Raw genomic sequence first — 27,584 nt, forward strand, 5'->3', positions numbered from 1 at the left:
GGCAGAGCGCTTCGGTAAACACTGAAAGTGATGTCGGGAGCGGCAGATTCATGTACTTTCGGTTCATTTCGAGTCGAATATGATTGATCGTGATGGTTTTTTTATAATTTTTTTTAGGTATAATAGCCAGTCAGCTCGATCGTTTCCAGCTCCTAAAGTTCGATCGATTCATTTTCAAAGAACCGTTCTAGTTGTAATAGATGTCTGTTGATGTTCAGCGTACTGTCTGTGTTCGGCACGTCGATAAACCGGAGCGACTTTATTACAAATGTTATATCATATTTCTAGTTCTCAATGTTTGTGTGCAGTTATTATCTCTGCTGACGCGTGAAATCAGGTCATTTCCTCAATCTGAGGTCTAGTGTACTTGCTTTCTGCTAAATCTGTGCAGGACAACTTCTCAAGTCACACACATGTTGAGATTAAACCCCACTTTTGACACTCAAAAAGATGTCGTCTCAAGCATTTTGGCGAAAGAGGAAAGGGCGAATATAGGTAAGCGGATTTAAATAATGCAGCGCGCGCGTGTTATATATATATATATTTTAATATAAACGCAATAATTATTAGAATTTAATACAATGGTTATTATATTATAATAAGAATTATTATTGTTTATATATTGCTGAAACATTCTTTGTTTATTTTAATGAATTTATAAACATGCACAGATGATGTACTTGTTTAAAATGTGTGCAGGTGTTCTTGAGCCTCGCATTCTGAGTGTGGAGAGAGATGGAGGGGTCGTGTACTCTTGGAGAGTAAGTATGTGTCACTTTAACAGGTCATTAAACAGGTCATGCGCGCGACGTTCCATTCATAGTTCACAATCTGTCGCCAGTTACAGCACATGAGAGCACGGTATGCCGTTACCGTACAATACACACTGTAGTAAATAAACAGCATACATGCAAACTGAATGCCACTACGTTAACTTACTATTATCTTTTTTACTCCTTTTGACTTTTTAAAAGTTATTTTTTTTTCCAATCATATGTTTAGGGGGCAACAGGAACTACAAGAATCGGGAAATATGATCCTCACAGTACAGAGAATAAGGTACAGAATGGGTTACCATGTTGGAGATGAACATTTGGCCTGTAAATATGTAACTCCAACCATATACAAATGATTATAAACTGAATATAAAGTGCAATATTCAAACTCTCTGAGGCCAGTTGCATAAACATAGCCATTAGTATAAGCAACTAGCAGTTAGTTAGGGGTTATCAGTCTTACCTTTCGGTATCAAATTAGACCAACAAAGTTTGTATGTACAAAATTTGATGACTAACTTGTAAGACTAGTCTTAGCAGTTTATGCAACTGGGCCCCTGGTATATTAAAAATATGATAAATGCACATCTATTCCAGTTTTCATGAATGAAGCTAAGGAAGGATCGTCTATCACACGTGTGCCTCTTGTGTTCACAGCTCCTCTACACTTTTGACAAGCAAGTGTGTGTCAGCAGCTGCTCTTTAAATAAAGAAGAAACACTCCTGGGTAAGACTGCTGACAAATATACATACTGTGCATCAATGCATTTATTTTGGTTCATCATTATTACTTTTTGGGTTTGGGAAGGTGATTACTAATGTGAGCTTCTTTTGTGCTAGCGGTCAGTCTATCACAATGCACACTAGGAGAAGGCCGCTTTAAACCAGGTACAGAATATAATTTATAACAATATATTATTTACTGTTTTAATTGTTATTTATGGCAGGTTTCTTGACAGTGTGAGCATTTCACTCGCATTTGCTACTAAAAATTGATGTGTGTGTGAATAAAAAAAAGTCCCCAAAGGTCCTTAAAAAATAAAATAAAAATCTGTTTTATTGCTACTGAAAATAGATGTGTGTGACAGTGTGAATAAAAAAAGTCCCCACAGGTTCAGTTTTATGAAATGCAAGGTCATAAAAAGTAATTATTACAGGCATTTTATTTATCATTTTAAGAGGGCATTTATATATATGCACACACACGCACATATACTGTTTACCTCCCTCATTTCCATGTTGCGCACGGAAAAGTAAAAATATATTTTTATAATTAAATACACTGTTGGAATAAATAAAAAATAAATGAAATAATGAATTAATAAAAGTTGAAAAGAATAAAAATACATTTAAAAATAAAATAATAAATAAAGGAAAACAAAAATGAATTTAGGATTATTTAATTAGAAATTAGTTATATTTGTTTTATCAAGTCATTTGTTCCTTTTTTAAATTTATTTATTAAATGTATTTATTTATCTGTTTATAATTTCCACAGATTTTGGCCTCCATAATAAACACTCACACGCACACACACACACGCACTGTGTCTGAAATATTTGTATTGTTGGACCATTTGAGGAAGAAGAGGCAGTTGCAGTTTTATATCATTATTTTTTCACTTCCCTTATTGGTTGCTGTGGTAACAGTAATGTAGATTAAATAAATGTGGCATTAGGATTTGTTCTTTGTATCTTAAGGAAACCCTAATTCTTTCATAAAATACATACAAACAAACAAAGAAAAGTGCAGCCAAAAAACAGAGAATCTAAATGTATATAAAGGAGTTTAGCAGGATAAAACTACTGAAATCAAGGTGCAGTTAAATGTGCAGAGATTCGCAGTCACGTCGTCCAGATTATCCTTTAACTCCCGACATTGTTTTCTTTTTCCTTTAGTGTCAAAATGTTTAACACTTCTCATTGAAATACACCCAATCAACAACACAAAGGTCCTGAAAGCAGTGGATTGCAAGGTCAAAGTGCAGGTAATAAACAGCCGTCATGTGAAACTGGTGATGAAAAACACGATGAAAGTGTTAATCACATTGAAATTGTCTTATATTTCTCATGATCCCTTTCTAGTTTCTTTATCCTAAGACATGCCGGACCACCGTACTGGAGAGTCATTTGCTGCTGGCGGCAGAGGATGGCTGTATGTATTGTGAAAATGTTTCAGATACCATAAATATGCTTTATACATTGCTCTATACCATATTTTGTTCAAGCTACTAGTTTAAATATATTTATTGTAATTTATCATGAATGGTTATTTTGTTTCTGCAGATGTTGATCTGTACCACATAACTCTGACGAGGCAGGAGGGCTACAGGGTGGTAAGGGCTGCTATGTGACATGCTGTGGAAATGATATGAATTAATGATACTCGTATGCTATGCATTGAGGAAACGCATGTACTTGTGCTGGTTTGAACAGGTGATGCTGAACCCGGAGCGTCTGAGCAGAGAGAGAGTGGCTGAAGAGTTCAGTTGGGTTCAGTGGGACTCGGACACTCAAAGACTCTTTTACCTCACTGCACGGGTAACAATCTCTTTCAGTTCACTTTTTTAGTTTTACTTGCCCTCGTTCTTTGCATTTCGAAGAAGAAACATACATTTTTCCAGTATGTGTAAGCCCTTTTTTTTCTCCACCCTATAGGAGAAACACACACTGAAGTGTGTTCAGTTTTCCCCCGATCGCAACTTTGAGACCATGGTAAACATTTTTGTGCACTTCTTGGTGTCACATCTAAAGCTTTTTTACTGCTTTATTAATATTTATAATATTTAGAGGAGCTGATTCATTAAAAAAACAAATGCTTGTATGTGCAACAGTTTGAGCTTCCATTGGAGATACCTAAAATGTCTTCTGTCACTTCTGTGAGGTCAGTGAATCAAAAAAAAAAAACAAGCAAAACATCTCATTATACATAATAACAGAACCATATGATGGTGACAACCCCATGCAAAAAGAATTAAGCTGTGTCTTTGGTTTGTACAGGTTTGTTAACTTCGGGTATGATCATTATCAGGACCTGAAGGACGAGGGTGTCAGGTTAGAGGTGTTCACCAGCCCATCAGGCAAGTTACTTTAGCATGTGCTCTTCAACACTAAATCATACTGTGAAATACTAACACATTTACTCTATATTTACCTGTTGTTTTTCCACTTTTTTTAATTTATCATGGGATAGAGAGTAAGTTTTCTCTGCTTTTTCGCATATATTGATAATCACAAAGACGCTTCACTTTGTTGATAAAAGCTGGCATATAATCAGTTCCTGATATCGCCTACTGTAAATTGCCAAAATGCATTATATGCTTTAAATCGTTGACATGATTTCTGCTGATCTGCATTTTAGCTGTATTGGCTTAAGATGTGTGTGTGTGTGACATCTAATTGATTTGATTTGAACTGATGTAAGTTGCTGTTCTGAATCTCTGAATGTCTCTGAAAGGAACCATGTGTGTGTGCTACAGCCATCCGGTGCGCTGGCATAAGGACGCCACATACACTATTGCATTTGTGCACAGAGGTACAAAACATCATGCTACAGTGATATAAGCATTCACATAGATCATTATATAATAGACTCTCTTTGATAGGTTGCAGCAAGACGTTCACTGTATCTCTAGAGAAAGGCTCTGCGCCTGCTAATTTGCCAACCGTCCATCCTATCTTCATTCATCTGGGTCAGTACATCATCACTCATTGATTTAACCCACAGAAATCTATCCAACCCAGTCTGCAATTCTCTCTTTCATTCAAAGAGAGAAAGTCATTGATCGGAAATAGTGTCAAGGGTCATCTTCTTGGTTGTGATGATTTATTTGTTTCAGATTATTATATAGTGGTGTACCTGGCTGATCATTTCCTGCACCTGATCAACTGCAGACAACAAGACCTGCTCTGCTACAGTCTTTTCCTATCAGGTAAGGACTAATATTTTCAGTATTTCATTTTGTTTTTCATTTCTATTTTTTTTGTTAGGATTAGTTTTTTGTTTTTAGTGTTGTTGTTTGTTTTGTTTTAGGTCTTGTTTTGTTTTTTGTTTGGGTTAGTCTTTTGTTTTGTTTAGTGTTTTTGTTTGTTTTAGGTTTTGTTTTGTGTTGTGTTGTTTTGTTTTTAGTTCGGGTTAGTTTGGGGTTTTGTTTTGTTTTTGATGTTGTGTTTTTTTGTTAGGGTTCGTTTTTTGTTTTTATTTTGTGTTGTGTTTTGTCTATTTTTTTGGGGGGGGGGTTGTTTTGTTCTTGATTTTGTGTTTTGTTAGGGTTCGTTTTTGGGATTTTGTTTTGTTTTGTTTAGTGTTTTTTTTTTTTTTATTAGGGTTAGTTTTTTTGTGTTTTGTTTTCATTTGAACTATTGCAGTATTATTTTGGAATTTCTGGTTATTTTCACTTTTGCATCATTTGGGTAAAACTAGTTGTAATTTAGTTTTACATTACTATTTTTCTTTGTGATTTTTATTTTGTGTAATACATGTTAGACTTAGGGCTGGCCAATATGAATTCTTTATTTAAAGAATTATAGATGAATTATAAAACTGATATTGCAGTACTGATCCATTCACCTGTATTTTGTGTGTTTTCTGTGTGCATTACCTTACTCTGCTCTCTCACAGGGGCAGATGGTCATATTGAAGCACTGGGTTCGGGCAGTGAGGTTGTGAGTATGTCTGGCAGCAGGCTGCTTGATGCCCGAGCCGGCAGGATGTACACCATGGAACTCAACCCTGACTTCCTGCTGGAGCTTCTCAGTTCAGACAGGCCTGAGGCCCAGCGGCTCGCTGCCCTGCACTGCATGCTGGTCTACCTGCAGCCAAATCCTGTGATAGAGCTCAAGGTGTGAGAGATAGAGAGAGAGAGAGATTTGTTACAAGGATATGTGCTGGAAACACATGTGTGATTCTCATTTATCTTTCGGCCCAGATCATAAACTGGATCAGTGAGAATGTCATGAGCTTTGATGCTTTTGATCAGATTCAGGAGTTCATTCTAGGTGAGTTCTTGTGTGTTCACGTGGTGGCCTATGTCTGTTTTGCATGCTAAACTAGTGTTAGAAATAACTGTATTACTCTCATTTCAGCCTCCCTGTACAGAATAAGCTACCAGCAGTGTGTGAGCCTAGATAAGTTGTTGCCATACTCTTGTGTGCTTGAGAAGAAGGTAAACTATGGATTGTACTTCTTTATTATTTCAAAGGTGCACTGAGTACTTGATCCCCTCATAAAAAGCTTTTACATGACTTTTGTGATTTCTATCTGTTTAATGTAAGCTTAAAAGAAGGTCTTATGTTCCTTTTTTCATTTGTGTCAATTGCATTTCTAGGAGCTTCCTGTGGCTCTGACGGCAATCCCTGGGGTGAAATGCACCCCTGAACTGCTCTGTCAGCCAATAATCAAAGGCAAGGTAAGAGATGCTCTTTAGTCTATAGTCCACATGCATTCATATATTTCATAAAATATTATTTACGTGCTGAACAGGAGGACATGAATAAAATCAGACAGCATTTCAGGTGTGGCGGATGTGTTTATACATTTAATTAAATTGAGCTGTTAGGATTATGATAACTGTTTAAATTTAAAGACAAATTTAATCCAATTTACTTTAATACATGTTCCTGAGCATATTGTACACAATTCACATATGTAACCAAGGTAAAATCGACTGACAAATAAACTTGAAGAGCAGCAGTTTACCAACTTAACACTAGGTGGCAGGAGAGTCTCAGATCAGTGCTAGTGCATACAAAAGGGAATCCATATCTAATTCATTAAATCTGCTTGGGAGAGGTGTTAGAGGGAAACACATCAGGAAATGTTTGAGTTGTGAAACAGATTTCAACTGTCAGCTGAAACCAAAAATTGATAGTTGCTCATTTAGAGTGACATTGTGCAACCTTCCCTAAACATTTTCCAGGGCTTCAGTCCAGATCGATTTTTAAGATTTTGGCCTTTATTTTCCAAAAGGGAACACTTACTTATGCTGCACTGCTTTACCTATGAAAAATCTGTTTGGCAAATCTTCTTTTGTGATAATGTTGTTATTGTGGTTGAAGGCTAAAAGCCTGCAGGGTTACTGGGAGGAGCTACAGCATGTTTTGGAGAGGATGAAGTACTTTGAGGCGGTACCGAGCCCACGCTTTAGGACCAATCTGATTAAGGAGGACTGGATCAGATATCAGGCTGCTATGGTGAGACCACACATTACGCATCAGGACATAAACAAAGCATTTGAGTGCATCTGAAGTGACCCAGAATCTGTTAAATGTCACTCAGAATTGTTAACATGTTTATTCTATTTGGTCAAAAAGTTTTATTCTGTTCTGTGTTATTTCTAAAAACTTATTGGAACTGATCGGAGCCATAGCACAAGCATCCATTTCACACACACACATTCTCAAAAATCCCTAGTTAAGCATGTAAATGGAGAAAGACATTCTTTACAGATAATTTATTTTTGTAAATTAAACCCAGATGGGATGTTTAACAAAAGTCATTTGGATTCATGTGAAATTTAATCATCTGTGAAGCTCAAAAAGTGAAATATGACCCACGGGTGAAATCCTATCATTCATAGGAAATGTGAACACCAGTTGAAAACGGCAAAAACACTAAATTATGAAACATTAAATTATGGCTACATTGGGAAAGTTGTTTTATTATTGAATTACAGCATTATTTGCATGATGGTTTGAGAAATATAGAAAAATATACAATTCAAACAAATTGCAGAACCCAATAATTACACATATGATTTTGATTTATATTTAACTTAGATTTTATTTATTTGATTAATTTTGACAACAAAATTAATTAATTATTTTTAATTTATTGACTGCCCTAGTTGTAATAATGAATAGGTTGCTACATAAATATACATTTATATATTTTCAAAAAATATTATAAGCAATGCATACTATATATTTATATTGTCATTAATATAAATGACTGATAATTAAAACGTTTCAATAAACATTATATTATTAAGTAAATTCATTTAGTGCCATCCTTATAGTAAAAAAAGACATAGTGCCTATTATTGACTGGTCAGATCCTAGGATTATTGCCTACTAGAACTCTGTTTTATAATATCCATTTTTGTTATTGCTGCAGAACTCGGAGAAGAAGAAATCTCCCCACTCTTATCGCCAGATTGAGGAGAACACAAAAAAGTGGGTGGAGTTCGGCATGTCCCGAATGCTATGTGTGCATGACTATGCATGGGAAAGCAAGAAAAGCATGCTATACTTTCAAAACAGAGTAACCCAATTTAAAACAAGACCATTTTTCAGTACATCTAATAATTTTCCTATGTAAAATGAGCTACAGAAATTGCTTTTTTATAACTGATCTATCTGAGCTGAGTGTGTTTGTTGTTGATGTTTGATCAGACTTTGGCAAATGAAACGCAGCATGATGCAATTTAAATGCCTCTTTTCCTGTTTGTGTCTTATTTGCAGAGTTCTGTCCATGGTGGACACCTGGCGTTTGGGTTAGTGAAACTTTTTTTTTAAATGGCCAGTCGTTGTTTTTTGTTAAAAGCAAAAGTACACTTGTGAGATTATTATTCCCTGTTAAAAAAAATCCTGGAAATATTTCAGACTTTCATGGAAAGTCCCAGTGACTGAAGTTTCAGGGTCACATTCTTTGGTTTGAATGTAATCGGTCTCCAGGTTTATGTGTACACTACAGTAGTTAATCAAGAACCTTGTTAAAAAACGAGGGAAATTGGAGGAGGAATTCCATAGTGTTATATAAGACTGATTACAGTACCTCCTCCCTACTCACAAAACACACACTCTCACACACACACAAGACAAATCTACTGTGTTATCTGAATACCTTTCAGTGCAGGATGCTTCTTTCACTTAAAGCTTGTCAGTCCCCACAAAGCTCCTACAAATAGAATATACATAGAAATATTAAGGTAGTTCAGACTTTTATAGGAATATCTAATCAGAAATGAAAATCTGGCATAATTTACTGATCCTCATTTTGGTCCAAACCTGTATGACTTTCATCTGTGGAACACAAAAGAAGATGCTTTGGAGAATGTTTACGCTGCTCCATACAGTGACCAAGAAAAAGAGTCCAACATTTAAATGAGCGCCTGTGTGAAATGAATGAGATTTGAGAGCGTCGGATGAAAGCTGTATGGGTTTGTAATTACATGAAGTGAGTAAATGATGACAGGTTTGTGTAAACTACACTCTCAATTCCCCGCTCACCTTCATTCTGTCCTTTCAGATAGGCGTGTCGTTCCACTGTTTCAGGAGGAAGACCAACAGCAGAGGGTGCTGGTGGGCCTGGTGAGTGGTGAGCCTGTCAGTTGTCCAGCATCCAGCAGTGGCCAGCCAGCTGTAACTCTCCACACAAAATTAACTGACATGTCATAGGTCAAAGAAGATGAAATCAGAGTCATATACTAGATCATTATGCAAACCATGAGAATGACAGTGAGGATAAATCCTAAAAGCCCTAACCACATGAAGATTTTCCTTAAAATGTTCTTGTGACTGCAGTAGTCCTCAAGATGTATTCTTATTCAGACCACTCACTCCAAATCTAAAATGGACCAAAATAAGAAGTGAGTCATCCATTTGGATAAATCCATTTTAGGGCTTAATTCTCAGTGTTCACTGGTTTAAATGGACCAGCTTTATTATTTATAATTTCAAATTCAATATTTTTAGTTTATTGTACAGGTTTCTGGAATACGTGATTCTGATGAGTCATTCTGCAGTCAAATATCTTTGTATGATGACTTTTTGTTTGATTTAAATATTTGGTCAATACTCAGATAATAAGCAGTGCAACAAATTCCTGCTCTTGTCAGCTAGGTGTTTTTTTTTTTTTTTTTTTTTAGTTTTGGCAATAATGACCAGCAGACTGTACTTGAACTTTTTTAGATCTTAATTTGTCAAGCATTATATTACATTTTAATGATACTATTATATTGTCATTTTGAAGCCTGTGTTTAAAATAGGCTCAAATTACGGGTTTGACTTTGTTCTCAAGGTTTATATATTTGTCTTTTTCAGATGGTGGACAAACTCCGAGAACACTTGAACAGACATTTATCACGATTGGGGAAGAAAAAGATTGATTTGCTGGTGGTGAATTATGCTGCAAAGCTGGTATGTGTTTGTGCTCTTACATCATTACGCAAGAGATGCACACAGACGCAGTTAGCAATTGGCAACTGCGAGACAAATCTCCTCGGTCGACACAAAACCGCGCTGAAACTTAAGCCAAGCGCACACTACAAGACTAAAGCTTGTGACCCTTTCTGTGAGTTGTTTGCAACAAGAAGTTCCAGATTGATACACCTTGTCTGCTATTAGATTGTAAAGTGCGGGCTAAAATTAGTCTTATAAAACGGATAGTTCCAGTCTTGATTCTGACTGGTTGAGCCGCGTTCGAAGCCGCTGTAAATTACTCAACAAACATACACCTGTGACCGCATTACATTAGTATTACTGCGCAACTGCTGTTTGTGATTATTTGTTGCTGCATGCGTTGCTTAGCAACCTCTTTGGAACTACATTGCTTGGCGGAGGAATAAATGTGTTATAACTTTATATTTTTTGTTGCTGGTTTATTTTATGAGTAAAATAAATATTAAAATGGATATTTTTATGGAGTAACCGTTTAAAACGCTCCGCTCCGCATCGTGCCTAACAATGCCCCTTAGCTGTTCTAAATCCACTGTAAAACACGGCTTCAAGGGGCTTATTGCTTAATTTAAAGGTGACGACCTTCTATCTTGCAGTGTGCACTCGGAATTTGGACTTGGTGTTTGATGAACTCTTTTCCTTTTGCCAAAACATAGTTATCTCTTTCCTGTTGGGAATATTGGAACAGACCCCTATAATGTGCTGCGCTTCTATTACGTTAGGGAAGGAAAGTTTCCACCGAATTGGGGAGACCAGAGGGGAAGCAGATGGACGTTAAGTGGTTTTTCCTGTTTTCAGATCAGGGCGAGCATGAGGATGTGAGAAGCCATGCGTGATCTGCCTACTGTAAGCGCATTTTAGAATTAGTGAACTTGCTCAAGTGAAACTAAAGTGAGAAGGGGTGGTGCTCGTGAATTTGTGCTGTCCATGAAAACAGGAAGGAAAAGTGAGTCAGATTGTCCAGTACACACTCTCTGACAGTCACTTGAGGACAGGAAGAGTTTATTTCCACTAAACATCCTCATAGATTCTTAGTAGCTGCATGGGGGATGGGTGTGGTCTTCAATCTGCTTTTTGTCTAAAATATTTTTTTGTAATATATGGTTGTATTCTCTGTTTAGCTGGAACTGGTCTGGCATGTGTTGGAATTGGTATGGCAGAAGCTGAAGTTGGGCCCCTGGGTGCTCTGCATGTACGTGTACCTATCCATGTTTTACTTCCTCATTTGAGAGTGCTTGATTGCTTGAATCTAAAGCCTTTGATTCTTGTTTCTGTTCTAGTAAGCAGCAGGGTAGTTCAGAAGAGTGGGCGATGTTTCATGTGATGTTTCGCATTCTGGAAGCAACTAAAGGTCTCTGTCTCCCACTCCCTCCAGGTAAGAGGAAGCCTGACTCAGACGATCTGAATACATTTAGAAAACAGCTCCAAAACCTAGTGAGCTGGTATTTGTCTTCCTACATAAAAAGCTGCCTATTAAGACAGAATCCTAACTGGATCTCATAAGTGACACTCTAAATGGGCAGGAACTCTCACAAATATCCCTCCTCACATGAAGAGACTCAAATCATAATTTATTCCAATAGAATTTGATGTTAGCATGTTACTATGCTGAAAACACAATACACTATTAATCATAAAAATGCATAACAAACAAATATTGGACAAAAAAGTCAATTTTAATTAGATTTAACTGTTTCTTATGAATACCTCTCAGTATTTAATTAAATAAAAGTACATTAACCACATCTAAAATAACATACTGTCTAAGTAGGTACTACATTTGATTTGGATCTTACTTTGCGACTATAGAAAAGTATGTTCTTTATCAGGGGTGTCCAAACTCGGTCCTTGATGGCCGCTGTCCTGCAGAGTTTAGCGCCAACTTGCCTCCTTCCAGGAGCAGCATTGAACACCCCTGTTCTATACAGTATGAATGTAATCTGGGCGTACTACATCTGCCATGTTGTCACTGTCATGTAACCTGTCAAACTGGTCGTCAGATGCGCACCTCAGAAGTAGTAGGTCATCCCGTTACTCTTCGCCTACTTTTTTTTGAATAGTATTGATTCTGACATGCTACTCATTTCACATACTACTTTTCGCTTACTAAATAGTAGGGATGTAGGCATATCTGAATGCAGAGATAGACAAATTGACAATTCTTGAACCTCGTCTGCAATTCTAGCTCAATTTTTCCCATTGGGCTTGGTTAACTGCTTTCTCTACAAAACGATTCTGCATTAGATTGTTTGCATAAATTAAGAGTCTTGAATGCTGTCTTGGTAGGCTGCTCACTGGGTTTTAGAGCTAATGTTCTTATACACTAAGAAAAGGGAGCTGCTGTGTTTTCTTTCCATGTTTATACACTTTTAGAGATTGTTTAATGATGTCAAAAGGAAAAAGAGAACCTTAAGTTCTCCTATGCCCGGCCAAAGAAATTTGAACCCTCTGAAGATTAATCAAATGAGCATCTCTCCAAAATCCAAATGAATTCCATGTAGTTTAGCTGTTGGGTGTGTCTGAGGGGAAAAAAAGCTGTTTCTGAAATTTGAAGTGTGCCAGATCTGTGTGGGTGGATCCGCTCTTTGACACAAATGCTTTGGCCTGGGCTCAGACCCGTCTGGAAGATTATTAAGATATAAATCATTTACCAAGTCCTTCAGATCTGTCCACTCTGTCCATCACATAACTGGTTAAACTAGTTAAATCAAAAAAGTGGTTTATTATCTGTGCATTTGTTCCTAGGTTATTCTACACTGTTAAGTGTCCTCGGAGTCCGTTGTCTCCCACGGCACACTTTCCTCCAGTATGTGGACCACGGCCTTCTTCAGCTCACAGAACCATTTGTTTCACGCCTTATTACAGGTACAAATTTAAACACACGCATTTTAATATATCATGTTCTTAAAAGCTGTCTATTTATATATTGCGTACATACAATAGTTAGACTTTACCTGTCACCTATGAACTTTTTCCTACAGCATATTCGTGGTCTCTATTAAGGACTCCAATAGGCAAAACCGTACCCCTGACCTGGAGAAAATTTGTTAGATTTGAATCAAACAGTGCCTTTAGATAAAAATGAGAGTGATTTCATAAAAAAAAAATGTGTCCACATTATTCAAAAAACAAGGGTCATTTAGGAGCCAGTGCTTTATTTTAAGAACAATTTTACAGTATGTTTTCTTTCTCTCTGTTTCTGTCTATCTACCTCATGACAGGTTTAGACAACAGTGATGCCAATGAGCAGCTGAAGTTCAGCATATTGAAGAGGCTTCCAGAGGTAACTTTCCTTCTTGACTCTTCTCTTGACATGTTTGTCTTGTAAAGTCCTGGTTCGCCTTTCCTCAATTTCCACAGCGTGGAGCTGCTCTCGGAGATGCCAATTATTATCCTGTGTAGAAGAAAAGGAATGTGAGCATGTTTGTGGTTGTGTTTTGGGTCACAGCATATGCTTGGGCTTCAGTCTTTGTTTTCTAGTCTTAAGGCAGCCAAGTGAGAAAGTGCGGCAGGTGTATTTGAAAAATACAAGCCAATTTCCAGCTTAGTGAATAGTCTTGCTGTTTTCCATGGTAGTGCAGTCATCCATTCTGGTTTCCAACCTATTCCCTTGCTTTGGGAACATTTGGTTCCTAGTGTTATTTAGAATGATTCAACAGTGCATGTTATTCCAAAGAATCAAAATTTCTCTTAGGAATCTTTTATCAAAATATAATATAAGTTACTCTGGGCCAGGAAAATGTTAACCAATTGCCAAACAGTTACAGCAATGCAGCTTTTCTAAAATGTTGACAGTAGTTAACAGTATTTAAATGCCAGATAATGTTAATGTGATAAATTTAAGGTTACAGCAATAATGGAAAATAACATTAGATCTTAAAAAATCTCCTCAAAAGTTGGTGCCGGCTGTGTCATTCTGGTATGGAACTCCCACTTTTCATAATCAAATCAGTTCCCGAAGTCCCACCTAACATTTTCGCTCAATGAATATTCTTTTTGAATCACAGATTTGCAATTTGATGTTGATATTATGTTTTTGTAATTAGCATATAGAGCAGAAAGTGAGCCAGCGGTGGGATCACCCCATCACCTCTGCGTGCATCTCCAGAGAATACGTCAGGACTCTGTTGGACAAATACTCAGAGAGCAGGGTAAATATGGCAAGGGGTGTCTCTCTCTCTTTTTTTTTTTTTAAACACAACTGCATAAAAGAGGTTTGAATATCTGCCAAACAACTGAAACTAATACTTGGATGAAACGGATTATTAGACTTGACGGTGAATGAAATATTACGACTGCTGTTCAGACATTGTATTTTTTCCTGAACAAAGAATAAAATGTTTTAATTCTTAGGAATATGAATCATGATCTTGGCTCTTTGATCGGAGCAAATGCTCCCATGTTTACTAGCTAAACACATGCTCTTTTTTTAGGACTCTGTACTGTTGGACTATGGCAAGTCAAGTTTCTATCCTGACTTTCTGCCTCTAAACTACCTCGCCAAGATTCTCTCGAATAGGGAGGAACAAGGTACATGGTTTCAGAGATAATTTCATAAAATATGTTCTGGGTTAGTAAATGTTATTATTTACTGTAAGGTAATGATCGTGTGGGTGTTGTATTTCAGCTCAGAACCCTTTTGAAGAGCAGGAGAATGTGGATGTCAGGTTTGTGGAGGAGACGGCCTTAAAGCAGACTCTAATCAAGCTTGGCTACGAAGTCAAGTAAAAACAGCCAAGAACGAAGTCAAGTAAAAACAGCCAAGAACAAACCGAAAAAGTAGTAAAAACAGAAACATGGGAAATTAGGGGAAAAGGTGCCCCTGGCCAAAGTACAAAGCTTGGTTCATTTAGGTGACTGTAGTAATGTAATAATGTAATAAATTTCAGTTTTGGGGAGGTCATACAAGAAACTGAAGCACACAATCAAGCTGTTGACCAAAGATTATTTCCTGGCTGTCAGTGTGCTCTTTAAATATCACATTTTAGTGCCCATGTGGACACGTACTGACTCTACTGATGCCAATACGTATGGGGAATGTTATGCACTTTTCTATGCACACAATGGAAGAGGACCAAGAAAAGACACAAAGGGATTTTTTTTTTCAGATGTTGTATGGAGTCAAGTGGGTTCATCTGTAAATATTTCACATACAAGAAATAAAAAATCATATATTCTTTGGACTCTTCATTTTGCAAAATAGGATTCTTCTTGTCGATAGTAATTTCCTGAAAGCTTATTTTAGATTGCAGCCTGTATGTTTGCAATTATGCTGTTGAGCCTCTAAGGCATGGTATTCACTTTGTAGCTATTGGTTACTTTTATTTAAAGTACATAAAGTGTATGAAAACCACACTATTAATGAAGTTGATTATTAAGCTACAGTTGTGTCTAGATCAGGGGTTGTTGAAATACTAATGTATAAAACCATCTAAATGATTTGCTAAATATTATCCATGCGATTATTAAGCAAAGCATTTTCTTGCCTCCAAATATTGGACACTATTACAAATGCAACTATTAAACACTGGAAATTGTTTCTTTTCAACATTCTGAATATTATTTTTATTTTTTTAAGATGGCTTATAGGGGGAATTGTCCATATTTCTATTTTGGAATGGGGCCTGTGAGTATGTGTGTATATATATTTATATACACACTGTAGGATACACAGTGATTAACAAAAATAGTAGATTTTTTTGGATGAATAAGACTCTTTAAACCACTTAAACAATTCCACTAAATGTCCCATTTGGTTCTGTGATCAATTTCCCTGTATAATTCAGCTGTGCATGGCTCCAGAGGGCATAGTATCATGTCTAACTCCTCTCCCACCCATCGGCTCTGGCAGATCTCTAAAGAATCTCTTGGAATTCCCAGCATGCCTCCAGCAGAAGCTTCATTGCATTGGCTGCTAAGCCTAGAAATTAGACCCATATGACAAACAAGTCTCGTGTTAACATCACTAGTTCTGAGGAAATGGACCAGATTCCTCAGAAATGGGAGCACATCTGGACATTTAATTTTACGTCAGTAAGCATCATCAGTTTGCAGGTGTGACTCACGCTAGATCTCAATAGGTTTGGATTTTGGTTTGTGGATATGACGAATGTTGGCACCAGGTTCGGAGGGTTTAAAGGGGGCCAGGACTCCATAGTGTTTGGGCACTGGCAAAGGATCATCAGTTGGGATGTAAGCATTGGGTCGAAGCTCAGCTGTGGTGTAAACACCGTTTGGAAGCTGGTTCCACTCGTCTTCCTCAGCCATCTAACAAACATAAACACAGAAATACATTCGTATCACACAAACGTGATGTTAATAGCTCTGTGGTTGAAATATTTACCTATATATTTCCATTAAAGTACGATTCAACTATCATTTGAAGGTTTAACAGAAATTGAGAGACATCATTGCTTTAGCACCTGATCCGACACATTGACCTTATAACGGTAGGATGAATTTACATAAACCAATTGTGACCGAGAAGTTCATATGAGGTCAAATCTCATGAAAACACTTACTGTAAGATTTGAGTCATGTGTGCCTGTAGTGTGTGTTTAATTTGTATTATGTCTCTTTGATGGCATTTGGAGGCTTACCCTGGCTTTTTTCTCTGCGTCTGCCTGGCGTCTGTGCTTATCTCGAAGGTAATGCAACCACTCGTTCTCTATGTTGTCTGAGGGGGGCAGGCCCTGCTCCATACGCCTATGACACAAGTCCAGCAGTAGTTCCTTTTCTTTCATCTGCTGCTCTAGGGTCATACACTCCGCCTGTCGCATGGACAGCTCCGCTACCACTGCCATCATTTTATGAGTGCGCTCTCTGATTTGAGCCTGCAGCTCATTCACCTAAAACACCAACACATTGTAAATGAGTTTGATACAACTACTGGCTACATGACCTTCTGTATTTACAGTAACACAGTACATGAGTTTGAAGTTTAGTTAAGCTGAAGGATTGGTTAAAGAGCAAGAGAGCTTGCTATGGTTCATTAATATGGGCAACTGATGTTTTTTTTGGAGATAATGAGGTCTGCATTGTTAAGGCATCAGGGGTTTTTTTTCTGTTCTTGTTGGTCACCACTTGATGTCCAATGTAAATTCTGGGTCCTGAAGCAAAACTAGTCTAGGACTAATCTAAACCAACCATGTTGCTGAGCTGTGTGTTAGAGTAAATGTGTGAACTTACTTTCTTAGCCAGATGCAGCGTGTCTTCTTTACCGTTCTCAGCTTTGATTTGGATGCGCTGAGAAAGGCGTGTTACCTGCTCATACACAAGCTCCATTTCCAAGAGCTGAGCCTCTTTATCTACCAGTTGCACCTCAAACTAAACACACACACACACACACACACCAGTGAGCAAAATTTTTACCTACTGTATATGAGTGCATATTTTTCTAACCATATAAAACTGATCTGTGTAGTCATTTTATGGAAGATGGTTTAATTTAATCAGTTCATTTTACATTGAGAATTTCTTACCTAATACATTAAAATTAAGTCAACATCGTCTCATGTTATACAATAAAATGTGTAAAAGAGTATATATTAATATGTACAACACAAACTAGGTCTAAAATATAAATAATTATTGAAAATAATTCAATAATGGAATATAAGAAATAAGGTGTTACAAATAAAAAATGTACTGTATATGGCAAATCTGTTATTACCTGTTCAATCTTCTTGATGAGCTCCTCAGGAGATGCATCTTCTCTACTAAGTTTTCTTGCTCTGCATTGGTCCACTTTTAAAGTCACTTCTAGACTAGTCAGTCTGTCTTTCATCTCAGACAGCTATAGCATAGAAAAACAGCCACACCATCAGGACACTGTTAAAACAGTGGACTCATTTAAAACCCTTATGCTCTCATTACACAGATATACAGGCTGCATAAAGAATTTATTTAATCTAATGCATCATTAGAATTTAATTTATTTTCTGTCTTATTTATTGATAATATAGATCCTCTGTAGGTGTGGCCCCACCTAGAGAGTAAACTTGTCTGTTTATTAGTCATTTAGCTGGTTTGATGGCGTCAGGCTGGCGGCAAATGTGTCATTTTGCTCTTCAGTCACTACAGACTGTATTGTGGGGCTTCCGGGCAATGTCACAACAGAAGAATCATCTGGTGCCAACATGTTTGTTGTATTCATTTGAGGGCCAAATGGTTTGAAATGTCTTCACAAACATAACAAAGCCAATGTAATTGGATCAAGGATTGTTAACTGATGTCTTTAATCATTTGCTTATACTGTACATCATAATCTAAAAATACCCACTGGCTAGAACCTCTGGTTAGGACAAAAGCTTTTATTGTCTCTTAGGCCATGGCAGGTGTTAAGCATCTCAGAAAAGCTGAAACATTGATCTAAATGTCTATGTGGACTTGATCTGGGAGAGATATATGATATTAGTGCTATGTGAGACTACAGCCAGGAAGTGCAACACACAAGCCAACACACCAACATGAAACACATTGCCGTGACAGGCCAAGGGCTGGGAGTTAAAGGTCATCATTTAGTTCTCTGCAAAAGAAATGCAGGAGTCTTAATCCTTTGTTTCTGCTTGGCGGTTTCCCTGGCATTCCATGAAGAGTAGGATGAATTGTTGCTTGTTCAGGGACTTGTTCAAGTACAGGACATTTTGTGATACCCAGTAATTGAAAGGTCATCACATGTCTGTGCCTACGCAGAAAAATATTTCTTACCTATTATTTCTTCCCATTTTGATGTGTTGAACAGCTACTCCAAGTTCTTTTCTTTGTCAAATTTGCTGCAAAGTCCATTAAACTACCATTCAATGGTTTGGGATCAGTGCGATTTTTTAATGTTTTTGAAAGAAAGCTCTTATTCTCACGAGACTGCGTTTATTCAATCAAAAATAATGTTAAAAACAGTAATATTGTCACATGATCCATTTGAAATCATTCTAATGTGCTGATTTGGTGCTCAAGAAACATTTCTTATTATTATTACAGTTGAAATCAGTTGCGGATTATATGTCTTTACTGTCACTTTTGATCAATTTAATGCATCCTTGCTAAATAAATGTAATAATTTCTTTCAAAAAATTCTTACTGATCCTAAACATTTGAATGGTAGTTAACATTTCCAGTGTAGCCATAATGTGTTGGATATGTAAATGTATAATGTAAATGTAATGAGAAATATTGCACTTAAACCATACTTTGGCATTGTAAACTATTGTTGGCAGTGGCTGGGGACATAAGAAATTTTTACCCCTGACTTTACAGCCCTACAGAAGTATCAAGAACTAGTGACATGATCTAATATTTAAGTGTTTATTTGGTCTGCTCTAATGTAGTAGCTGTTGATATGAAGAGACTCCATAAAACTCCAGGATGGTTTATTTCACTTTTGTCTCTTTTAAAGGGAACTATAAATGGTAAAAAGAACACATCTGTGGGTACGATTGGCACCTTAGAGGGCAATACATTTTTGGAATATTATATACAATCTAACCTTTACTTACATTCTACTGCATTATAGTGTGTTTGTTTACTCAATGTTTATATTGTTGGACCTTCTTTTTGATTTATGTATCTATGACAGATCGTCTCTTTGGCTTCTTCCAATCTTATGCAAAAGTTGGCAGACCCTCTGAGAAGCCTGCAATTGTATTTTAATTTATTATTTTTTTTCACATTGATTTCAGAACTGGGTTGCAAGTACCTGTATCTGTAATAAGATGCTCTCTTCCTCCAGGGTCCGTTTGATTGACAACTGTTTCTTCTGCAGGTCGGTCTGTCTTTCTTGCTCTTTCTGTTCAATTTTCAGGTTGCAGATTTCATCCTCCATGTTCTGTATCTCTAAGTTGCTTTTTTCAATCATTTTAACCAGCTCATTTAGCCTCTCGTAGAAAACACACAATTCTTGCTCTCTTTCTACAAGCTGCACTTCCCTGGCAACACAAACACACAAACAACATACAAAGTTATGGTACAAATGCAAGACAGATCTGTAAAGTTCCCTAAACTCTCTCTCACCGCTTGTTGCGTTCTTGCATGGCGGCATCATAGCTCTTGGAAATACGCAACCGGTTTTGCTCCAGCATGTCGACTGTGTTCTTGAGATTGCTGAGGTTCAATTTCTGTTCCTCTCGTTTCTGGTGCATTTCCTGCAGAACCTTTAACCCCCGTATGGTTTCATCCTTCATATGGTCTCTGAGCTTTAAGCTTTGAGAGAACTGCAGATTGGACTTTTGCAGCAACCTAGAGTGAACCAATACAAGATTTCTAAAGGTGCAGTCATATTAGTGAAATTTTGGAGAAATTTAATGGCCCAAAGGTCCATTGTCTATTATCAATAGTATAGCGATGTATGAAGATCAATGTGGTGAATCCGCGTGGTGTGACCAACATTAACCATTGCAAAATCTGCGTTGGAAAATCTTTTGCTGTCACACACCTTAATCTGTTCTCATGGTAATATCTGTATTATGGAAACCTTATCTGGTAACCCTTTACAATAAGATCTTATTTGTCACCATTGTTAATTTATGAATTAACTAACATGAATCAACGCTGAAAAAAATATTTTCACAGCATTTATTATGAACCTTTGTTAACAATGTTGGGGAAAATTTTAAAAGTAATGCGTTACAATATTGCGTTCCCTAAAAAGTAACTGATTGCATTACTTAGTTATGTTTTATGGAAAGTAATGTGTCACTTTACTCGTTACTTGAAAAAAGTAATCATTCTGTAACTTTGACTGACATAACGTTACCCCACAACACAGTTTGTTAATGTTAGCTAATAAAAATGTTTGTGTTCTTATTAGTTCACAGTGCATTAACTAATGTTAACAGATAAAACTTTTGATTTAAAAAAAATTAGTAAATGCTGAGATTAACATGATGTAATGATGCAGAAGTACTTTGTTAGTTCATGTTAACTACTATACTTAATTAATGTTAACAAATGAAACTTGTAAAGCGTTACCCGATATCTTATGATGTGTGGTGCAAAGAAAAATTACTAGGCATGTAACGTGATAGCTAAGGTACTTGTCTTTGTTGATAGCAGTCAATTGCAGATTCTTTTGATTTTCTTCCAGGTTATCCAGCTTCTCTTTAATCTCTGCCAGGTTCTGGTTTGAGATGTGGATCAGGCTCAGGTATTTGTTCCGCTCAGCCTTGGTGACTTCATACAGCTTAGCAAACACACCCAGCCTGGTGAGGGTAAGATTGGATTTAAGAATGCATTTACTGAGCAGACTATAGGCTAACAAAGTGGATTCATTCTAAATCAGGTAAAAGAGCCAGTGATTTTCTGTTTGAATAAAAGGAAAAATGGACATAATAATAAGAAAAAATTAAGTATTTTGCTTGTATTTTAGTTCAATTTCATCCCATATATACAGTTCATGCCAATCTCCAGTAAGTACCTTGAATGGGTCTCTTGAGCCTGTTTCAAGTGTTCTTGAATAACCATTCCTTTCCCCTGCAGATCTTGTTCAGAGCGCTTATATTTTAGCTGCAACGATATTCATATCAATCACCAAGCATTAAGAAATAGTTTACTCAACCTCATGTTGTTCCAAACCAGCATGAAAAAAAGACAGAAGTTTAAATCAACGTAGACTTAAAAACTAACACATATAATTAGAATATAGCAATTTTATTGTAATTTTATAGTGTTTTTTGTCCTTTTTGGCCCTTGTCATTGTTGGTAAGTAAATCATACAGGTTTGGAATGACATGAAGGTGAGTAAATGCTACAGGGTGTAATTTATAGTTAAAATCAATAAGTTGGTTGCTCTCATAGTTTGATTTTTTTGAGTTCAGAAATAAAATTCAGTGATGCTGATGTAACTGTTTTGGATTGAGTTGTACATAAAGGGATTAACCTGCGCTTTGAGCAGCTCATGGCTCTTCTGCTCTCTCTCATCTGCTTTGATAAGTATGAGATGATGAAGGTGATGAAGCTCATCTCTACGCCGATAGGACTCTTTAATTAAAGCCTGTTCCTTCTCCACATACTCCTGAACCAGCTGGACCTTCAGCCCTGCCATAGATTGCTACTCACAAACACACACACGCACACACACACACACACACACACACACACACACGCACACACACACACACGCACACACACACACACACACACACACACACACACACACACACACACACACACACACACACACACACACACACACACACACACACACACACAAGCACACACATTAAACATACAAATGTGATACTGAATCTTGCCAAAAAGTTCATAGATAATGTAAACTTCAAGCCACTTGTCATAATGTGCAATGGTACCTTGCTAATCAAACTGCGTTGTAGGTTTTCCACTTCCTTTTCCAGATCTTTTCTTTTCTGCAGCAAGCTGTCACCTTCTGGGACTGTGTCTCTCTGCACAAAAAAATAACATATATATGAAATAACTATAAAATAATTAGCATGATGTTGTTTAAAAATAGTTTATAGAGTACAGCTTGTTACTTCCCAAAAGTTTCATATCTATGATTAAAAAGTAATTTTTTGGGGGCTTTTTCCATTTTAATGAAAAAGACAGTTAAAAAGCAGAAATTATAGGGGAGCGAGATGTCTGTGCACTAGTGCTGCACCAGGCAACGTCTATGACACAATTAAAATCTTTAAAATCCAAAGGAACTAATAGTTCCTGTTATTATAAAATTACCATGATTCATCAGACTTTCTGTACATAACGTGAGAACGAAATGATTCCACAGCAGTTCTGAAATGCAGGACGTCACAAAATATTTGTGTCTGCAGTAATTGTTTTAAATGTTGCAAAATCTGTAAACCCTGGAAAATCCTCTTACAGTATGATGTTTGATAATTGATATTATTTATTTATTTTTTATTAGGATTGAGTGTGGGTGACAATATTGTATCTGCATGTGGGCTTCTAGATGTATATACGTATAAGAAACTAGATTTTGTTTTGGTTCACCTGAGCCTGGGTCCTCTCATGCTGCTGTTGAGTTTCAGCGAGAGAGTCTCTGGCATGTTTCAGCTGCAGTTCATTCCTCTTCAGGATTTGCATAAGTTTGTCTTTCAGCCGTGTATCTCGGGCCAGTTTGTCATGTAGAGACTTGCACTCAGCAACAATCTCTTCTATTTTGATCTCCAGCAGACCCCTGTAGTCCAAAACAATTAATACAGTAGATTTAATTTTTAAAAAAATGATTATTTTGGCTATAGATGTTTACCCAACTATGATGACTTCTGCTTGAAATGTGAAAAGGGTGCATTAATTACATAAGGGGCTTTTGCACCTGGTAGTTCTAGGAACTTAGTTCTAGGAACTAGCCACCAGGATGGTTCCCCGAGAACTAATGGTTCCCTTAGGAACGTTTTGCTGGTTGCATTCGCACCGCCAGCAGGAACTCTAAATTGACATAAGCCGTGCTTGTTGCTGTGACTTTTATTCTGACGATGCGGCAGAACTTTATTTTGATGCTGAGGACGCCAGAGTCTGAACTCACAGTGCTCGCATTCTCCGTGTTCATTAGTTTACGATCTGTCTAACAGTCCTGTCTAATACGTTATTGGATAGAACTGTTATACATATAAAGTAGACAGCATGTGAAAAGGCATTAGCGTTGCCATGTGGTTGATGTCCAGTGTTGCTGGCTGAACAGAAATACATAATCATGTTTCGCTTGGTCCCCTCAAAGTTGCGTTGGATTTTCTCCTCAGCGTAAAGGTTAAGAGGCCCATCTATCACTGTTTTCCATGTTCGTAGAGTTAGTTTCTGGAGTAAATACATAGGCTATAATCTGTGTGTTTACACACCCTTTTTAAAAATGGCGGGTGCTGGTGTTTCATGTTCGTTCGGCCAATCAGTGTACACTAATGTCACTGGTAGTTCCTATATTCCTACTCTGAAGTAGGAGCTAAATTAGTTCCACCAAAGGGAGTTCCAAGAACTAAAATCGTTCCTAGTTCCTGCGGTGCGAATACAGCAAAATCCGGGTACTTCCGCCAATAGCTCTAGGAACTATGAAAAGGTTTCTCCGGTGTGGAAGCCCCTATATTTTAAAATGGGTACTTCTGAAGTGTCTTTATCTCAAAAACAGTTTAGGTGCCTTCTGATTTGAATCTGAATCCATTTGGCATTAAAGTGTGAGAAACGGTGTGAGATTATGACCTGTCATCCATCAAAATGGCCTCTTTTTCCTTGGTCGTCTGCAGTTCATTGAGAAGTCTATCTTGTCTGTTCTCTGCAGCCACCAGCTGAGCCTCGTGGCCTGCCAGTTCTCGTACCATCTCCCTTTGGACCTCCTTCACGTTCTCGTACTTTGCCTTCATCTTCTGCTGATGCTCTATATGCTCCATACGATGTTGCTCAATTATTGCTACCTGCTTCTCCAGCTCCCTATGACACACAAATAGATACAGTGCAGATTAGTCAGTCAAATAGAGCCAGTGCTTTGCGTTACTTGACTATAACAAGCCACATACGATTTCTTGTGGGTGACCCTGTCGATCTCCTTTCCCATCTGAACAGGTATGAGAAGCACCTGAGCCAGCTCAGCCTGATAAAAGAAATTTTTAACATTTGAAATCCCCATCCTAAATACTCCAGCCCACAGTAGTCATTAACAGGTCTGGCTTACCTCATTGCTCTCAACACGATCTTTTAAAGCCTCCAGCTCATTTTGTTCCATCTTTATATGTTTCTGTTGAGTCTCCAAGCTCTCAGTTAAAGTCCACACTTCCTGTCTAAGATGAACCACCTCTTTCCTTACCTCCTCACAACTGTTCTTCAGGTCTATGTACCTATTTTCTAGCTCCTGAGTGAGGACATACACAGACATACATATGATTTTGAAACAAATTAAACACAATAAAAAAGCTGATACAGCCGCTCCTTACATTTTACAATATTCAACTTCATTTCAACTTTGATTAGGATTATTATGATGACAATGATTATATGACTGGTTTATAGATATTGAAATGAGTTAATAAGTACAAAAAGATGTAATATAAAATAAAAACGGAATGTTTTTGTGTGATTTTCTACAGGAACAGGAAGTAGATGGATTTTACTAATCATTTGTTTTGTGTTTTTAAGTATTTGGTATCCCTAGTGAACCAGCATGAATTGCCTGGAAAACCCAATGATGTATTAATGGCCCATCATGGCCCAATGATACTTACAGCCCGTTTAGGTTGGTCTTGGTATTCTTTCTCAAGACAGAGCTTCTCCTCTTCGAGACTGAAAAGGAGAAATACATTTCTGTGAAACAAACTTTATGGATTTTATAGAAATCAGGATGTGAAGCAATTCATGCAAAAAGGAACTCAAATACGTGAGATATAAATGTGGCTTTGAGAAGCACAATATTTACACGGTAAGCACAGAGAATATTTCACAATTATACATTTGTTTCTAGGGTTATTGAACATTTTAAATTAAGCAGTGCAAAAACTTGAAGCCACATGAACAAATATTCTAGCTGAGCATTAGCACTGCTGTCAGTGTGAGCTGGACTGTCCCGTCAAAAAAAGAGATTACAGTGAGCAAAAGTATGCTGTGCAAGGTGAATCTATGTCAGTTTGGCTAAGGATGAAGGATCCGCTCAGGACATAGCCACATGTGCAGAAACTACATCTGGCTGTAATATGCCTGCTGTATGAATGCTTAAAGGGTTAGTTCACCCAAAAATTCTGTCAGTAATTACTCACCCTCATATTGTTCCAACCCCGTAAGTGTTTCGTTCAATTTCGGAACACAAATTAAGATATTTTTGATGAAATCTGAGAGCTGCCTCACTCCTTCATAGGCTGCTAGGTAATCGATATCTGCCAGCCCAGAAAAGTTAGTAAAGACGTTGTTAAAATAGTCCAAGTGACTAAAGTGGCTCAACCTTAAAGGAGAACTCCGGTTAATTTTAACATTGAGCAAATTTTTTTGTAAATTTGGAGTGCTGTCAGTACAGAGAACAACGACAAAAATCGGTGTTGCCTACACCGTGTTATCCTCTTTTTAAAATTTGCACCCTGTTGACTTCAATGGGGCAAGTTTTAAACCTGCTTTTAGCCTCTTAACATCCTTGATGTGTCATTACAAGTGCACAGCCAATGTGAGTGATTCCTTTAGAGTGAACGCGGGTGAATCTGACTGCAGTAGATGTGAAAGATATGAATAAAAATGATGTTATTTCAGCCAGCGCTCATACCTGTATTTACATCCTGTTTTCAGGCGAAGCCCACAGTAATTGATTGTCGAGTTCACGCGCATAGGTTTAGTACGTACGATCATGCGCCCGAACTCGACAATCGACTACTGTGGACTTCAACGGAAAACAGGATGTAAATACAGGTATGTGCGCTGGCTGAAATAACATCATTTTTATTCATATCTTTCACATCTACTGCAGTCAGATTCACCCGCGTTCACTCTAAAGGAATCACTCACATTGGCTGTGCACTTGTAATGACACATCAAGGATGTTAAGAGGCTAAAAGCAGGTTTAAAACTTGCCCCATTGAAGTCAACAGGGTGCAAATTTTAAAAAGAGGATAACATGGTGTAGGCAACACCGATTTTTGTCGTTGTTCTCTGTACTGACAGCACTCCAAATTTACAAAAAAATGAGCTCAATGTTAAAATTGACCGGAGTTCTCCTTTAAGTTTATCAAGCGACAAGAGTACTTTTTGTGTGCCAAAAAAACAAAAATAACAACTTTATTCAACTATTCATTTTCTTCTGTGTGGGCCTCTGAGTGAGTTCACGTAGTGTAACAGCGCAGCCAGCATCACACGCATGAGCATCGTCGGCCAATAGTGAGCTTACATTCTGACGTATAACCCAGAAGTGCTGCGCTGTTACACTAGGTGAACTCACTCAGAGGCCCACACAGAAGAAAATTAATAGTTGAATAAAGTCGTTATTTTTGGGGGGGTTTTGGCACACAAAAAGTATTCTCGTCGCTTGATAAACTTAAGGTTGAGCCACTGTAGTCACTTGGACTATTTTATCGATGTCTAACGAAGGAGTGAGCCAGCTCTCAGATTTCATCAAAAATATCTTAATTTGTGTTCCGAAGATGAACGAAAGTCTTACGGGGTTGGAACAACATGAGGGTGAGTAATTACTGACAGAATTTTCCTTTTTGGGTGAACTAACCCTTTAACTAACCAATTGATACAGTATACATAAAATATATCTCTAGTACAATAGTTCTGAAATAAATGCTGTTTTTTTTTAAAACGTTCTATTCATCAAAAAAAATCTGAATCATGTGAGAATCACTTTTTTTCTTGATTAATGTCTGTTGAAATTTGACTTTGCCATCACAGGAATAAATTACATTTTAAAATAGAAGACAGTTATTCTCAATTGCAATAATATTTCACAATATTATTGTTATACAGTATTTAATGTATTTTTGATCAAATAAATGCAGCCTGGGTGAGCATAAGACAAAAAAAGCGGTACTGTACATTATTAAATACAGCAGAAACACTTCCCAAGTCTGGTGAAAACCACCAGCTACATCAAAAGAATTGCAGATAGTTTTAAGTAAGGAATAAATTATACCCAATATCATGACATAACTTTATTTTTTATTTTAATCCATAATTTTCCCCCACTGCTGGTTTGACTTTG

General features: G+C 37.2%; 2 protein-coding genes across 7 annotated transcripts in view; one reads left to right on the forward strand and one right to left on the reverse strand.

The window, feature by feature from the left end:
- On the forward strand, positions 1–15,128 carry gsap (gamma-secretase activating protein). The gene is made up of 31 exons (XM_079869839.1): positions 1–495; positions 700–761; positions 1,003–1,059; positions 1,434–1,503; positions 1,617–1,664; positions 2,675–2,763; positions 2,861–2,930; positions 3,062–3,111; positions 3,212–3,316; positions 3,434–3,490; positions 3,610–3,659; positions 3,776–3,855; positions 4,233–4,310; positions 4,381–4,467; positions 4,615–4,707; positions 5,397–5,617; positions 5,704–5,773; positions 5,861–5,940; positions 6,103–6,183; positions 6,833–6,967; positions 7,890–7,948; positions 8,237–8,268; positions 9,024–9,085; positions 9,818–9,913; positions 11,074–11,144; positions 11,233–11,327; positions 12,698–12,817; positions 13,174–13,235; positions 13,999–14,103; positions 14,386–14,482; positions 14,580–15,128. Exons 1-31 carry the CDS (start codon positions 414–416, stop codon positions 14,678–14,680), a joined length of 2,565 nt encoding a protein of 854 aa, XP_079725965.1. The 5' UTR covers positions 1–413; the 3' UTR covers positions 14,681–15,128.
- The window catches only part of ccdc146 (coiled-coil domain containing 146), a 22,189-nt gene continuing 7,836 nt past the window's right edge, over positions 13,232–27,584 (reverse strand). For 4 of the 6 annotated variants that reach the window (XM_079869833.1, XM_079869838.1, XM_079869837.1 and 1 more), the window contains exons 4-19: positions 25,129–25,186; positions 24,582–24,758; positions 24,427–24,500; positions 24,113–24,340; positions 22,913–23,099; positions 22,255–22,347; positions 21,825–21,995; positions 21,363–21,451; positions 20,983–21,147; positions 19,961–20,185; positions 19,647–19,875; positions 17,625–17,747; positions 17,141–17,278; positions 16,552–16,800; positions 16,018–16,219; positions 13,232–13,346 (exon numbers count right to left, since the gene is read on the reverse strand). In XM_079869833.1, the coding sequence (XP_079725959.1) occupies positions 16,019–16,219; positions 16,552–16,800; positions 17,141–17,278; positions 17,625–17,747; positions 19,647–19,875; positions 19,961–20,185; positions 20,983–21,147; positions 21,363–21,451; positions 21,825–21,995; positions 22,255–22,347; positions 22,913–23,099; positions 24,113–24,340; positions 24,427–24,500; positions 24,582–24,758; positions 25,129–25,186 (2,407 nt within the window). In that variant the 3' untranslated portion in view covers positions 13,232–13,346; position 16,018. Of the gene's footprint in view, positions 13,347–15,794; positions 15,873–16,017; positions 16,220–16,551; positions 16,801–17,140; positions 17,279–17,624; positions 17,748–19,646; positions 19,876–19,960; positions 20,186–20,982; positions 21,148–21,362; positions 21,452–21,824; positions 21,996–22,254; positions 22,348–22,912; positions 23,100–24,112; positions 24,341–24,426; positions 24,501–24,581; positions 24,759–25,128; positions 25,187–27,584 lie in introns of those variants that run through there. The other 2 variants (XM_079869836.1, XM_079869834.1) reach the window with 2 other exon arrangements.

This window comes from Squalius cephalus (genome assembly GCF_949319135.1).
Source record: "Squalius cephalus genome assembly, chromosome: 4".
Taxonomy (NCBI): domain Eukaryota; kingdom Metazoa; phylum Chordata; class Actinopteri; order Cypriniformes; family Leuciscidae; genus Squalius; species Squalius cephalus.

Coding starts and splice junctions, on each gene's coding strand:
- gsap (XM_079869839.1), top strand. CDS start 414: ATGTTGAGATTAAACCCCACTTTTGACACTCAAAAAGATGTCGTCTCA. Junction 496..699: donor AGAGGAAAGGGCGAATATAG/GTAAGCGGATTT, acceptor AAATGTGTGCAG/GTGTTCTTGAGCCTCGCATT. Junction 4,311..4,380: donor TATTGCATTTGTGCACAGAG/GTACAAAACATC, acceptor TCTCTTTGATAG/GTTGCAGCAAGACGTTCACT.